This window comes from Haliaeetus leucocephalus, unplaced genomic scaffold (genome assembly GCF_000737465.1).
Source record: "Haliaeetus leucocephalus isolate CR32 unplaced genomic scaffold, Haliaeetus_leucocephalus-4.0 Scaffold605, whole genome shotgun sequence".
Lineage (NCBI taxonomy): Eukaryota > Metazoa > Chordata > Aves > Accipitriformes > Accipitridae > Haliaeetus > Haliaeetus leucocephalus.
In genome coordinates, this window is record NW_010973041.1 from 1,038,998 (window position 1) to 1,053,999 (window position 15,002).

General features: G+C 40.2%; 1 protein-coding gene across 1 annotated transcript; it reads left to right on the plus strand.

Annotated features, from left to right (window-relative positions):
- The first annotated feature begins 80 nt into the window (after positions 1-80).
- SMU1 (smu-1 suppressor of mec-8 and unc-52 homolog (C. elegans)) lies at positions 81-14,552 on the plus strand. The gene is made up of 11 exons (XM_010578113.1): positions 81-284; positions 390-542; positions 1,675-1,785; positions 2,698-2,826; positions 4,156-4,275; positions 4,689-4,805; positions 5,009-5,136; positions 9,582-9,708; positions 11,093-11,260; positions 11,560-11,712; positions 12,361-14,552. The coding sequence occupies exons 1-11, from the start codon at positions 90-92 to the stop codon at positions 12,457-12,459; spliced, it is 1,500 nt and encodes a 499-aa protein (XP_010576415.1). The 5' UTR covers positions 81-89; the 3' UTR covers positions 12,460-14,552.
- The last annotated feature ends 450 nt before the right edge of the window (positions 14,553-15,002 follow it).

Below are 15,002 nucleotides of genomic sequence, written 5' to 3' on the forward strand. Positions count from 1 at the left end.
GGCGGGTGGGGAGGGCCGCGGGGAAGGGTGGCCCGTGGGGCCGGTGCCGTGACTGCGCGCTGTTCCCCTGCAGCGTGATCCGACTGATCATGCAGTACCTGAAAGAGAACAGCCTCCACCGAGCCCTCGCCACCCTCCAGGAGGAAACTACCGTCTCCCTCAACACCGTGGACAGTATCGAGAGCTTTGTGGCTGACATCAACAGCGGGCATTGGGACACGGTGCTACAAGCCATACAGTCGCTGAAGCTGCCCGACAAGACCCTCATTGATCTCTACGAGCAGGTGAGTGAGTGCAGGCTGCGTACAGCCTGTTCTGGTCTGGGTGGAAGCCCCTCTCTTGTTTTCCGCTTACTCTTGGCTAACGCAAATGTTTGTCTCTTGGTGCAGGTTGTGCTGGAGTTGATTGAGCTCCGGGAACTAGGTGCTGCCAGGTCTCTCCTGAGACAAACAGATCCCATGATCATGCTGAAACAAACTCAGCCAGAGCGGTACATCCACCTTGAAAACCTTCTGGCCAGATCTTACTTTGATCCTCGTGAGGTATAGTACCCTCTTCCTAGAGACCTCGCAATGCTCTCTTGCATGACCCCTGGCATTGGTCCAAGTTGCTAACAGCTTACTTACGTCATCTTTTCTTTTCCACTGTGGGAGTGAGAACGTGCAGCTTCCCGGTTTGATGATTTTACACGTTGTATTAAGTGTTTGGGAAATGGTGTATAACACTTGATCGCAAGGCACCAGAGCAGTGGTTTTGAAGTATACTGCAGGTGAGAGTTTGAGGATTTATACTTGTATCCTGCCACAGTGTCCTGGTTTTGGCTGGGATAGAATTAATTTTCTTTCTAGTAGCTGGTATGGTGTGGTGTTTCAGGATCAGTATGAGAAGAATGTTGATAACACACTGATATTTTTCATTTCAGTTGTTCCTAAGTAATGTTTAGACTAAGTCAGGGATTTTTCAGCTTCTCAAGGCCAGCCAGCAGGAAGGCTGGAGGAGCACAAGAAGTTGGGAGGGGACACAGCCAGGGCAGCTGACCCAGACTGGCCAAATGGGTATTCCATACCATGTGATGTTATGCCCAGTATTTAAACTGGGGGGAGGTGGCCTGGGCAGGGGATTGCTGCTCAGGAGCTAACTGGGCATGGATCAGCAAGTGGTGAGCAATTGCATCCTGCATCACTTGTTTTGTATATTCCAATCCTTTTTTTATTACTGTTATTATCATTATTAGTTTCTGTTCTATTAAACTGTTCTTATCTCAACCTATGAGTTTTACCTATTTCCTTCCAATTCTCTCCCCCATCCCTCTGAGCAGGGGAAAGTGAGCAAGCAGCTGTATGGTGCTTAGTTGCTGGCTGAGGTTAATCCATGACACAGAGGATGACATCTGTGCCTTGCTTTTCCTGTCTTATATATGCAGAAGAAAATTCACATTTTGTAAATAAAATTATTGTTGTGTAATAACAAGGCGTTATTTCTGAACTGATACTGTCAGTTTGACATTTTTAGTGAAAGCATATCCGAAATATTTCAAGGGTTAGTGTTAAAGAGAAGGGCTGTTTTGAAGGCCTAATAGAAAATTAATCTGGAAGGGGCTTCAGTTCAGAGCAATGAATGTTTTTATGGAAAACAGTTTAGAAGAATCACTTCCTAAAAATAACTTCTTTCTAGGCATACCCAGATGGAAGTAGCAAAGAGAAGCGGAGAGCTGCTATTGCACAAGCTTTAGCTGGAGAAGTCAGCGTGGTACCTCCATCTCGTCTGATGGCGTTGTTGGGGCAGGTAATTCTTGAAAAATGTTTTGGTAGCTATGTCAGTTTCTGTAGATCTGTGCCGCATAAAACTAACTATGATGTAGTTGATTCTCCAGCTCTATAAAAGTAAAGCTTAAATACTGCACATTTACATCTGGTATAGTTAAAAATGGTATTTTCTCCATGTGGCAAGGATTTAGTGGTTTGCAGGAAAAGTCAGCACTGCAGTGGTAGATTTCTTCCCCTAGAATAAATACTCAGCGCATAGAGAAGATTATTTTCAAAGTGCATATTAGTACATACTGTTTCTGTTGTAATTACAACTTTTTTTGATTCTCAGAATGTATTCATTGATACTCTATCCAGACAGTATTTAATGTATTTTCTTGTTTTATGGCTTGCATCTTACTTTTTAAGCTTGTAAGTATGCCAAGCACATTCTCTCAGCATAACTGGTATGTCCTGTGACTGAAGGCAGCTCTCTGTTGAGGGAATTGTATAAGATACTGTCTTTTGAATGAAGTTCACTTGTGTCTTCCAAGAGAGCTTATGTGTCATTTTTAGTGTTAATGTATGCAGTTCTAGGCATATAGACAACAAGTTGGGTAATTTAATGCAAGGTTGAACTCACACTGTGTACGTACTGTATACTATGTACTGAAGGTAGAATGAGAGGGTGGGCCTGAGTCATTCTCACTTGCAAAAAAAAAACATTTGGGGATAATGTTCTATTCTGTTTGTGATCATGAGTCAGGAAGCATAATCTGGTAAGTCTTGTTTCAAGTAACTGTTTGCAGTGTATTTGTCTCAAACTGTACAGGTGTACAATTTGTAGGGGTGCAAGAAACTATCGCTGTATTGTGTTAATTAGAAGCAAGCCTTGATGAGGAAGATGTTTGTTAACTGATACCTAACGGTATGGCTTTCAACTCCTCAAAAGGCACTGAAATGGCAGCAGCATCAGGGCCTGCTTCCTCCTGGTATGACAATTGACTTGTTCAGAGGCAAAGCAGCTGTGAAAGACGTGGAAGAAGAAAAGTTCCCCACGCAGCTGAGCAGGCATATTAAGGTGATGTTGTGTTTGCTTTTATGTATGCTAATGCTGCTTGTTCCTTCCTGTGCTTTTATGTTGGGAGATAAGAGTAAACCTGAATGCTTCTGTTCTCTTTTTTGTAAGTCATTTCCCTCCACCCCTCCAACTCCTCCCCCGCCCTTTCCCCCTTCTCCCCCCTTCCCTCCCTCCCTCTCCCTCCCCTTCTTCTCCATGCTTTATCTCATCAGGAGACTTTTCATGAGAGCCTGAAATAAGGTCCCTTAACAAGATTGGGTGCTCATGGTATTTGTGAATATGATAAATGTATTCGTTGTTACTTTGACTTTGCAGTTCAGAATCATTGAGTTTTCAGAAGTGGTTTGTTTAGTCCCCTTCTTTATTTGTGCAAGGAAATACTTGTGTCTTAAACTTCTGTGCATGCATATTAGCTTCTGTGAACCACTTAAGTCTTGATCATGAACTACTACATACCATGTCTACTAATATGATCAGTATCTCCTTTCTAAGGATTTTATCATGTAGATTTCAAAAGAGAAAGAAAACTCTGCTGTAATGACATAGTTGTCCAGCAGCACTCACAATGTGGAATAGGCAGTTTCCTACTGTGAAGGCTTTTCAACTTCACCAAGCAGTTTTGTACAGTGAGAAGTGTTAGTTCACTGTAGTAGCTCTACCAGTTCTCCCAATGAACAGAAGATAATGTTTTTTGGAAGTCATGAGTTGGAACTTGTGAAATCAATTTGTTGTATTCAGGAGCAGCTTGGTAAAAATGCTTTATGAGAACTTGTTTTGTTCACCAGTACTGATCTTTGATTTTTGTATTGATTAGTGAAAAACTTTTTCTATACTCAGTTGTTGTGGTCACTTGTATTTAAAAATGTAAAATTTAAAAATTGTATTTAAAAAATACCAAACATTTTCTGTGAGAATTTCACTGGAGAAACATCATTCCAAGTGAAGCAACTTGTACTACTTCAGAAATTTCTGAAGTCTGCTAGGGATATATGTTGGGTACTGGAAAGGTGTTTGTTACCATATACAATTCACTGCAAAAAAACCCCAAAATATGAAGACAACCAACCCAACTGCTGCTGCAAGCACGGAGTGTTTGATGTAGCTTCCACAGATATTACCAGATCAAAAGGAGGTTTTTTTGTTTTTGTTTTTGAAGTGCTAGTAGTAGGTATTGACAGGGTTTTTTGTACCTTAACATTAAATTTGTGAATGCATACTTCTGTAAAATACTGTATTTTTGCCACCAAAATGAGACTACAGTTTTGTGTTAAGGAGTTGGGTTTTTTTTAAATTGCTTATTAGGCTTAATTTGTTTTCTCCTAAAAACAGTTTGGACAGAAGTCGCATGTGGAGTGTGCTCGGTTTTCCCCCGATGGACAGTATCTTGTTACTGGCTCTGTTGATGGTTTCATTGAAGTATGGAACTTCACTACTGGAAAGATTAGGAAGGTAAATTGTACCTTATTTCAGACAGATAGTTCATTGGCCAAGTACCTGGTTTTATTCTTTGAGATTATACTTTATGTTTGTTTTCATTTCTCAGGGACTGTGAATCTGAAAAGAATGTCTGCTTGGCCAATTCAGATATTGGTCTGGAATCTTTACGTGGGTTTAATTGTCTGGTTTGTCATAGACTTCCCTCTGTGATAATATTTTTTAATTTTAACCTTTCCAGATCATTGTCATTGCCTCTAAAATGGTGACAATAGCACTTCCCTGTTACTATAAGGCTGTGAGGTCTGCTTGATGATAGGTTATAAAATATAACTGAAGTTAAAAGTGCTAGTGCATTTGCACTTTGCCTTAAAAAGTGTTTAATGGAATTCACTGTTTTGATTGGTGGATCTTCTGCTTTCATTTAGGATCTGAAGTACCAGGCACAAGATAATTTTATGATGATGGATGATGCAGTGCTGTGCATGTGCTTCAGCAGAGATACAGAAATGCTAGCAACCGGAGCACAAGATGGAAAGATCAAGGTACAAATCTTTTTGTACGGTATGTTGGCAGAGGTAGTGACCAGAAGGGTTCACTTGCAATTGCAGTAATGTTGCAATTCTGTATAAAAACAAGTGAAGTTTAGCATGGCTCAGAAACAGATATGTATTAGCACTGACGTTTAAGCTTCTGTGATCTCTTAACAAAGTAACCACCTCTATTTCATTTGCTGTTTCCTTTCCAGGTGTGGAAGATCCAGAGCGGTCAGTGTCTGAGAAGATTTGAACGAGCACACAGTAAAGGTGTTACATGCCTCAGTTTCTCCAAAGACAGCAGCCAAATTCTTAGTGCTTCTTTTGATCAGACAATCAGGTAAATAAACTGAGAATGTGTGAGCTACAGTGCAGGAGGAAAGAAAGCAGAATTTTCACATTAAGCAGTTAAACTTTTGAATATAGATTCATTTGACCTGGGATTTGATCCTTTTGCGTTGAGTTTTAATACTAATAGGAGATCATGACTGCTGAGGGTTGGAGAGAAACAGTTTGGAAGTTTGACCTTTCACCTTGCTTAACTTGCTTTCTTCCAGGGCTAGGGGCCAAGTACCTCTTCTGCTCTATTGTAATTTACATTGACCTTGCGCATGTTCTTTCTGGGAGACTCCTATCTTAAGAAACAGTTGTGTCAACCTTCACAAGTAACATTTTTTTATAATAAGCTTAAGGTAAAAAAAAGATCTGAGGATAACAGGATGATGACATTTTTTGGAACACCCTAAACAGCCTAATTGTACTCACTAGCTTTAATAGACAACCTGACAGTAGTTGATTCTATCCAGTTCATTTTCCTTGTGAAGCAGTATCATGGGCTCTTCTTTTCGTACTATCTGAAGAAATCATCTGAGAGCAGCTTTAAGTATTTTGGTGCATCTTCTCTGCTTCCTCCTGATAGTTGCTGAAAAGAGCAAAATTTCCAAAAGTGCTTGGGAATCTCAATTAGCAATAGTCACGGCTCTGCCTTGGGCATGAGTAAAGGTCTCTGTGTCCCTGTAAGCTGCATGTGAGTGAAATAAGATGAGGCGTGTCCCTACACATTCAGGGACAGTCACTTTGCACTGTGTTGCTGCTCCCTAAGTCATGCATTGCCAGCCCTTGTAAAAGGATTCTTGTCCCAGCCCCAGATCCACCCCTCTATCTCTCTTGGATCCAGAGAACTCGCTTTAGAGTGGGAACAAGAGGAAGAAGGACCCAAAGAAAATGTTTTTTGGGCACCTGTTCTTCCTAGCAGTCTGACATGGAACACTAGAGCTCCAACCCTGGAAGACAGCCAGGCTGATGGACCCTGAGAGGTGCAAGAGCAGGAGTTACAATTTTTATCTGGAAATGGCAGTACAGCCTTTCCTGTTCTTTATGGTGCTGCTTTTGTTCTGAGTATCTCTTCAGATGTATGTGGTGTATAAGGGAAGGCTGAGAGACCCAGGCCTGATCGGCCTGGTAAAAGAAGGCTGAGAAGGGACCTAGTTGCCTCATCTAGAGTAAGTCACAGATAAGACAATGCCAGACTCTTCTCAAGTGCAGTTCCTACAAGGGACAAAGTCCAGGAAGTGAAATTCTGATTGTATATAAGGAAAAACTTTTTTTTTTTTTTAACTCCTTGAGAAGGAAGCAGTGCTTGGACAATGCTGAGAGAGTTGGCTCAGGCTGGGAATGGATCTCAACCCTTTAAGGCTTTCAAAGCTAAACAGAACAAGACCATGAGTGACTTGGAAGGTGATGTTGCTTTGAGGAGAGCAGTGGAATGGAGGTGTTCTGAGGTGTCCTCTAGTCTAAGTTATTCTGTGATTCTCTGACATGTACCACTGTTTTAGAATCTCTGTTAGAGAAAAATCATGTGGCCAGATGGTTTGTACCATTATACATTTATACTGGCAAGAGGAAAAAAAACTTCTTTCAGACATGAAAAAGAGCCACAGAGACAGGATCATTTTTCTTTTCCCTCCCAAAAGATAATTCCCACCTCTTCAGGCTGTCTCTGCAGTTCTGCTTTTGGGCATGGGAATGCTTTCCATTTCTCAGGCAAACCATCCCTTGCTGTGTAGCACCAGCACTATGTTGGGATATGAGCTATGGGGTTTTTTTAACCAATCTGTATAGTTCATTTTCCCAATATCTGTGGCATTCCTTTTGGGCAGTGGAACTGTTCATGATGTTGAAGGCCCACAGGCTGAGATCTTGAGAACCCAGGAATGGGAGTTGAGTCTTTCTGCAATCTTTGGAGTTGGCTTTGGTACACAATCCAGTTAGAGTAGTTTAGCAAGTTGATAGTGTGTCAGCTCAGTTACAGTGGTTGAATATAAGGTCAGTCTGCAGAAAATCCAAAGAAGTACATCCCTCTTAATGCGGTTTGGCTATACTGAAGAAACTTGGCATTACCTGACACTTTCCACGTGCTAAGACTTGTATGCATACAGTTACTGGAGCTTACCTGGTGTGCAGATAATCTGTTAAGGCACAACATGACAAAGGAATGGATGGTTGTGGGACAGGTATGAAGGTGGTTAGGCTTGTATCTATGCTCCAAGAAAGCTCAAGTGTCTGTGCAACCTGTGTAAGGCAGGCTAGGCATAAATTATAAAACACTTTAATTTAAAACGTACCTCTAGAGGTCTCTAGTCCAACATGCTTCTCAAAGCACAACCAACCTTTCAGTTAGGACAGCTTGCTCAGGGCTTTGTCGATCTGAGTTCTCAAAATCTCCATGGGTGGAGACCCCACTGCTTCTCTTGGCATCTGTCCTAGGGCTGTACAGCCCTCTCGGAGAAAATCCTGTTTGGCCATAAGAAAAGACATTTTGTTTTGGTTTCCTTTCACTTGTGCCCTTTGCCTCTTGTCCTTCAGCTGTGCACCTCTGAGAAGAATCTGATTCCACTTAATCTGTAAAAACTTGTTGGGTAGTGATGTTAACCAAATAGTTACAATTTTTCAGATGTTTAGTAAGGACTTAGATATCTTTTTTTCTTTCTTCTTTTTTTTTTTTTAAAGGATCATTTCAGGGTGTATAAAAGCAAAAATGAAAGTTAATTGTAACTTTTAATACTAGCAAATAGTCCCAAAAATACCCAAAGTCTGTTCTAATCTAAGTTACCAGATGAGCAGCAACCTCATCAAACTGCTATTCCTGCAGCTTTTAGCATCTGGAAGGTGTTGCTTAACATTTGTGTAGTGCAGTAATTCTGATTCTGCACCTATTAGGTGTCTTGTTACTGAGTGGAATTTGCCAACTGCTGGGTAGATTTGGTTTGCAACAAAGCTATTCTGTTGCTACGCAGACACTTTCCTGCAGTTGAAAGTAGCTTAGGTCAGTTTTGTCTAGTACACAGTTATTTTTCTTCTTTGAGGTTATCCTGATTTACTTAGTAATTTAACTTACTTGTCTACAAGGAAGACAGCAATTAGATGCTTCTGAACTTTCACTTCTCTGGGCTGAACACACCCAGCCCTCTCAGCCTCTCCTCATGCCTCAAGTGGTCCAGCCCTCTGGCCATCTTAGTGGCCCCTTAGTGAGGGCCCAAAACTGGACATAGTCCTCCAGATGTGGCTACACCTCTGCCAGACAGGGGGGACCCTTGATCTGCACACTGTGCCTCTCCTAATGCATCTGGTGTGTGGCTGGGTTTTGTCAATGCCACAGCAAGCTGCTGGCTTTCACTTTGTTCTCCCCAAGGCCTGCCAGGTCCTTTGCTGCAGACCCCCTCTGCAGCCAGTCAGCCCCCGGTTGATACTGGCAGCTGAGGTGGTTCAGCAGCAATCTGTTCTCAACATCATGAGGTTTCTCTCAGTCTAGCTTTCTGGTTTGTCATGGTTTTCAACTTCCTCATATGTCATTTTCAAAATTGAGTTGCAGGATATGGTACTTGCATTGCGAATCAGATTGATCCAGTGCTTGACAACTCTCTATGTTTTGCGTTTAATTGAATGGGATTATGTAATATGTTTAATAGCTTTAGGCTCTTATCTACTGTAAAGACCAAATGAAGAAATGTGTGGATCTGGAGGCAAATGCACAGTGAACAGGCATTACAAAACATATTAATGAGAGATGTTCATCTGTTTAAATCCTGATATGTATGAACTATAGCATAAGCAGTTTAATTGAAATTATGTAAGGGTGAATGTTGAATCAAGGACAGCAAGCTTCAAATGGAATAAAAAATTTCATTCTCAAGGCTTCAGACTTCTGCCTGAAAACTGTATTTCTGTAGCCAGTAGGTACTGCAATTTAAGGCTGATACAGATTAGCAGTATGATTTCCTTTTAGATGACTGAGCAAACTCTTCACAGAATTGCACAGTAATAAGCAATGGCAATAGCTTGCAAAAGAGGAAAAAATTCTGCTTGAGTGTAAGGAAAGAATTTTTCTTAACCCAACTGGAGTTGGTCAAGGCCCTGAGCAAGCTGACCTCACTTAAAGTTGAGGAATCTGTTGGACTAGAGACTTCCAAACTTAATGCTGTAATTTTTGTTTTGTCAGCTTCATAGTTTCCCCTTTCATAGTCCTGTCGTCTGATAGGTACAGTGTTTATTACATACAGGTCCTTGAGGCTGAAGGTTGATGGTATTTCCCTAAACATTTCACAGGAAGACATAATGTCTTTGACGAAAGGGGCTCGTGATAAAGACTTACATCTTGCAGATTTTTAGCACTTTTTATTGTTGCCTGTCAAAGGTATCTCGGATTTAAAATATGGTGAAGCCAGCAGGTGGTTGGTTCATACTACCTCAGTTGTTTGCTTAGTTGTGACCTCTGTTGTTTGACAGGATTCATGGTTTAAAATCTGGGAAGACTTTAAAGGAATTCCGTGGTCATTCTTCCTTTGTCAATGAAGCTACTTTTACCCAGGACGGCCACTATATTATCAGTGCATCCTCTGATGGCACAGTGAAGGTAAGATAACATTTACCCTTTCTAAATAACACATTCAGAATCTTTGCATGTTGCAGCTGATTTGTTATGACTGCTGCTGTCATTGGAGAAGGACTTGGGGTTATCCGCAATAATAACTCTTTCTGCTGGTACAAATTCACATTAAAATCACTTTTGCTAATACCTTTTAATGGTGATTCTTTAAGTGATCTAAATCACTTGTCCATGACACCTTTGCTGTAGATTCATGTAAATCAGAACTGGTGAAGTTTCATACTGTGCTTACAGACTGCTGTAGAGCCTGTTTGTGCAGTGTTTATGAAAGGAGGACATAAGTGCAATACTTACTGCCTGTTCCTGCTTTATTCTAGGAATAGAATTGACTATGACACCGCTTGTCCTAGAATGTAGGGATTCCCTTGTCTGAAATAATGGCATTTTCTTGCTTGCTGTGTTGGACACCTGTTTATTTCTTGGTGCTTAGGAGTCCCTTGCTGTGTAAGCTAGGTAAATCTAGCATTAACGAAACTGGTTGTAGAAGTGATAGGTTTGCTTCTAGTCTCGGCAAAGAGTGGAACTACTCAGTGTGTAGTATTTAAGAGGAGTAAAGCGTTGTTGTGTACAGGGCATTACTGACTAATAATAAAATAAATATAGAAATGGCTACCTTAAGTAGGGCATCGATACAGTGCATGGAGGGTGGGTAAACAGATCCAGTTTATAGATGTGGCCTAGGAGAGTGTGATGGATTTTGCTCATATTAAATGGGGCATTATTTCAAACTTGCACTCTTTGCTAGACTGTCCCAATCATGGGAATAGCCTAAGAAGGTGGTATCTTTCATTTTGATTGTATTAGTATGTAAACAGCAAAAATATTCCACAGATGGTGAGTTACGTTTTACTTTAAATATTAAACAAGCAGTTCCATTTTCTGTTTCTAAACAGCTAGAACAGCCTGATGTTGAGCCTGAAGCAGCTGTAAGCTGGGATGTCTCTCCCACTGATATCAGTGAGGCTTTGCTTTTTCAGTGATTTTCATGTCTGTCTTGTGTAAGGCAAATTGCATGTGCAGAGGCTGCCATATATTCACAGATACTAGCTAAAACCAGAAAGCAAGTCCGGTCTCACCCGTCAGGGAATATGCTTAATGAAAGGGAGCCAGGCTGAATTTGGATCATGGAAATTCACTTTCAGTTCAGTTGTAATGAAATTGTTCATGGTGTCCACACTTCATAATAGATGTGATAATTACTTTTTTTAAAAATCTGCTTTAAACTACAATTTTTGGAATTAATATTTCCCCTCAGGAGCCTTAAAAGAAATCGGAATCCTGTATCCCGAATCAGCTCATTCTTGTTTAATTTTTTAAAGCTAATTGGTTTTACATTTATTTTTCATACTAGGTTTGGAATGTGAAGACGACAGAGTGCTCAAACACCTTCAAATCTCTTGGCAGCACTGCTGGGACAGACATTACTGTGAACAGTGTCATTCTCCTGCCTAAAAACCCAGAACACTTTGTTGTTTGCAACAGATCGAACACAGTCGTCATTATGAATATGCAAGGACAAGTATGTGGTCTTATTGGTGTCCTTTCAAGTCTCTCTCTCTCTCAATCATGTTAAGAATGCCAAAAATGTAGTTAACAACCTAGCCTTGGGTTAAACCTGATTTCTCCAGCTTGCTTTCATGACAAACTATTCTGTACCCAGGTTATAGAACAGCTTGACTTGCAGAAAGCGATTGCAGCTATGGAGAGATCCTGTGTTCTAAACAGACCTAGTACTGCATAAATTTTTTTGCCCTGAACATAGTAATGATGTGCTGCAGATTAATTGTGCCAAATATTTTTGGGGGGGTATCTTTACAGATTGTAAGAAGTTTTAGCTCTGGTAAGAGAGAAGGTGGTGACTTTGTATGCTGTGCGCTTTCACCTCGTGGTGAATGGATCTACTGTGTTGGTGAAGATTTCGTGCTCTATTGCTTTAGCACAGTGACCGGCAAGCTGGAGAGAACTCTGACTGTAAGTTCTTAGCTTTGAGCTTTTGCAGAGTTCTAAACACAAGGATGATCTAAATGTTCATTACTTATGAAGTCCGTAAGGAGAAGTCTGTAAGGAGAAGTCTCGTACCAAGGAATCTTTCACCTCTTGCAGCCATGACTGGTAACAAATGCATTCTAGAACACTTGGCTGTAGAATGTCTTTAGGTTTTTTTAGAACTATTTTAATATTAAAAGTTAGGAAAATGTTTACCCACCAAGCCAAGGGTGAATTGGTTTGAACTTACTGGAACTAGAGCGTGTCTTGACCTGGGCTCCAGCTGATGGAGAATCTGACCAAGTTGTCAGGCTTTAATTTGCCTTGGAAACTAAAGAGGAATACCAGCTTGAATAGCTAAATTTAATGGGGAACACTTAGATGTCATGAATTTCAGTGGATGTAAACCTTCACTGAACCTTCCCTCACCCAGTAAAAAGTAACTGCTATGTCACAAAAATTGTTTGCAGCTGGAACTTAATATTGGGGGGGTATGTTCCTCTGCTTTTGCTGTATGCACAAAGCATGTTAAACATCAGTCCAGCTTGCCTCTAGTTCTTGTTTGAAGAGAATATTTGGCTTGAATCTGCTAAAGGAAGAATCTCCTGATGTGTCTTTCTGCTTATTCTCTAGGTTCATGAAAAGGATGTCATTGGCATTGCTCATCACCCCCACCAGAACCTGATTGCCACTTACAGTGAAGATGGCCTCCTCAAGCTCTGGAAGCCTTAGCTTGATTTTACAATAAGCTATGCAGTGTGCCTGTTAGTTGCAGGTTATTGGTGTTTGTGCTTTAACAAGGTCTAAAGCACAAAGTGTGCTATTTACTCAATTTTAGTTCCAGTTTCCAGAGAATGATGTTTTTAATTCTTGGTCTAAAGTTAGGTAGATTGGTGCTTAAATATAGCATCAGTTAATTTCAAATGCTTTTATTTTTACCAGAGTAGCTGAAACAACTTCAGTGAGAGTGTTTTTCCTGTCTCCTGAAGTCTGAACTCTTCCTACAGTGTTTATAAAAGTTGAACAAGCTAGGAACTACACACATTTACAAGTGGTTGCTGACTTCCTAGAATACAGTAAAATGCTTTTTTTTATTGAGTGAATTATGCGGAACAGGAAAGCTGTCTCTTCTCCAATGCTGAAACAAAGGCACAGTTTTCATGGAATGCAGATGAGGATACTCTGCCCTCAGCTTGAAGGCAGAGGCTTTTCTAGTCCAGTGGGTTTTGCTGTGTTCAATTTTTCCAACTGTATATATAAAGTAGTGTCACACAGCTTCCTCAGAATGAAACTATTCTTCCCCATCTCCCAGCACTTCCTGCTATAAACCTGCCTAACATGGCAGTGAGATATAGCTGGGTTTTTGGTTTGTTTTTTTATGGGTTTTTGTTTGTTTGGTTGGTTGGTTTTGGAGTTTTGTTTTGTTTCTTTTTTGTTTTACTTTACTTCCAGGCTAAAAGGAATTATTATCTGGGCCTTCTTCCTATAAGTGTATAATGTCTTCAGACCAGCTTTAACTGCAGCAGGCCTCAGGATCAATATTTTAAAACATGCAAAAGCCAGTTTACATAGGGCAAGTTCCTAGTGCTATGATGCAGCACGTGCTGCAGTTGTTTTGTTTTTTCCAGTTTACTCAGTTCAGCTTCCTGCTTTCCCAAAAGGGCATGGCATACTTAAGCTTTAATTAATCACTTGTAAGATTTTTTTTATTTCATATACCTGTGGACCTAGTTAAGGTGATACTTAGGTCCCACACTATGGTAAAAAGAAGCTTTTAGGCTCTTCAGTTGGGAGCAGATGACGATTCCATTTGAGATCCTGACTAATGCACACTGTTGTGAATGTACACCAGCATCTTCTAAAGTCTGACCATAGTTTTTCTAGGATGCAGCAAAAAAACGAGGTTTTGTCTGTAATGATGAGACAGACACATGCAGATTTGAATCTGCAGCACTATTTCCTGTTCTCATCTCTTACAGAATGCTTTCCTGCTGCAGTAATCTTTCAAACAGTAATAACTTCTCTTTGACTTAATAAATTAGTTCCAATTTAAATAACCTCACAATTTTTTTGAGCTTGAGGGCTTGATCTTAATGCAAATATTGGGTTGTCAGCTGGTGACTGACCTCCTTCAGCACTAACCGGTACACTTGACTGAAATATGTTCATACTGGTCTAAGGAAATGTATAAAAATTTCAGCTTAACTTCTCACATAGCATTGCTTGTTCACTACAACTGTAGTGTTTAGTTCTACATTTAGCTGTAATGTTGTAATTCCTAATTTTTGTAATGCTTCCTCAGATATGGCAATGAAGTATTTTTAAGTAGCAAAAAGTGATTACTTTTCCTGCCTGAAAGGACACTGGCATGCCAGAAACATCTGACAGTAATACATCTGACAACTCCATTGGCAATTAGTACTTTTGATACAGGAGAACATCTTGACAAAATATTTTTAATGTTATCTAACTTGTAGTTCATTTTGCCTTCAGATTACATAGAACTGCTAATCTTCAATGTGAACTATATTTTACATTGTTCTTTAAAAGAAAAGTAGTTGTAGCAAATAAAACTGTCAGAATCCTGAATGTTTAGAGATTGAAATACATTCTCTAGCTTAAAAATGTGAGAAAATCTGGCATTTCTTAAGCTTTTTATGCAAGTTTCAGTTTACTGCATCAAGTACTGAAGACAAAAAAGCAAAGTGTGCTAATACTTATGAAAGGGCAATGGTAAAACTTACTTCCTGGGCTGCAGCTGTAATTTGCAAAATAGCTGGCAGTTGGCAAAAAAATACAATTATAATCTTGAAAATGTTGAATTTTTTTTTGATGTAACGTAATTTTTTTTTAAATGGTAATTTTTTTTAATGTAATCTAGGAAGACGTTTTCTCTCTGGAGAATCAGCCAGGTATTATGCCACCTACCTGTGTGTAAGACTTGAACAAGGCAACATCTAGTGCTTCAACTAATATTAAAGAAAGCATTGTTCAACCATGGGCCTTGCTTTATTCTTTAATTATTTTGCTTGCAGCTGGTGAGTTGTCACACATGGAGGAGTGCAGAATGCTTTCTGGGGGGAGTGCCACATAGTGGAAGTCTCATAGGTCAGTTCATCCTCCTGTTGCTGAACTGAGGGTCAATGAATTTCAGCCTTGCTTAGGTGGAATCAGCTGCCTGTCTGTATGTGCTTGCAGAACGTATGTGGAAGAGCTACTGCCATCTCAGCAAAAAATAAGCGAGCTTAGGTTCCTGCACAGCTATGCAAGTGGTG

What these genes read in the sequence shown, in the direction of transcription:
- SMU1 (XM_010578113.1), top strand. Translation starts at nt 90, where the DNA reads ATGCAGTACCTGAAAGAGAACAGCCTCCACCGAGCCCTCGCCACCCTC. An exon ending in AGCTGAGCAGGCATATTAAG is followed by an intron (nt 2,827 to 4,155) that starts GTGATGTTGTGT and finishes TCCTAAAAACAG; the next exon opens with TTTGGACAGAAGTCGCATGT. An exon ending in CTACTGGAAAGATTAGGAAG is followed by an intron (nt 4,276 to 4,688) that starts GTAAATTGTACC and finishes GCTTTCATTTAG; the next exon opens with GATCTGAAGTACCAGGCACA.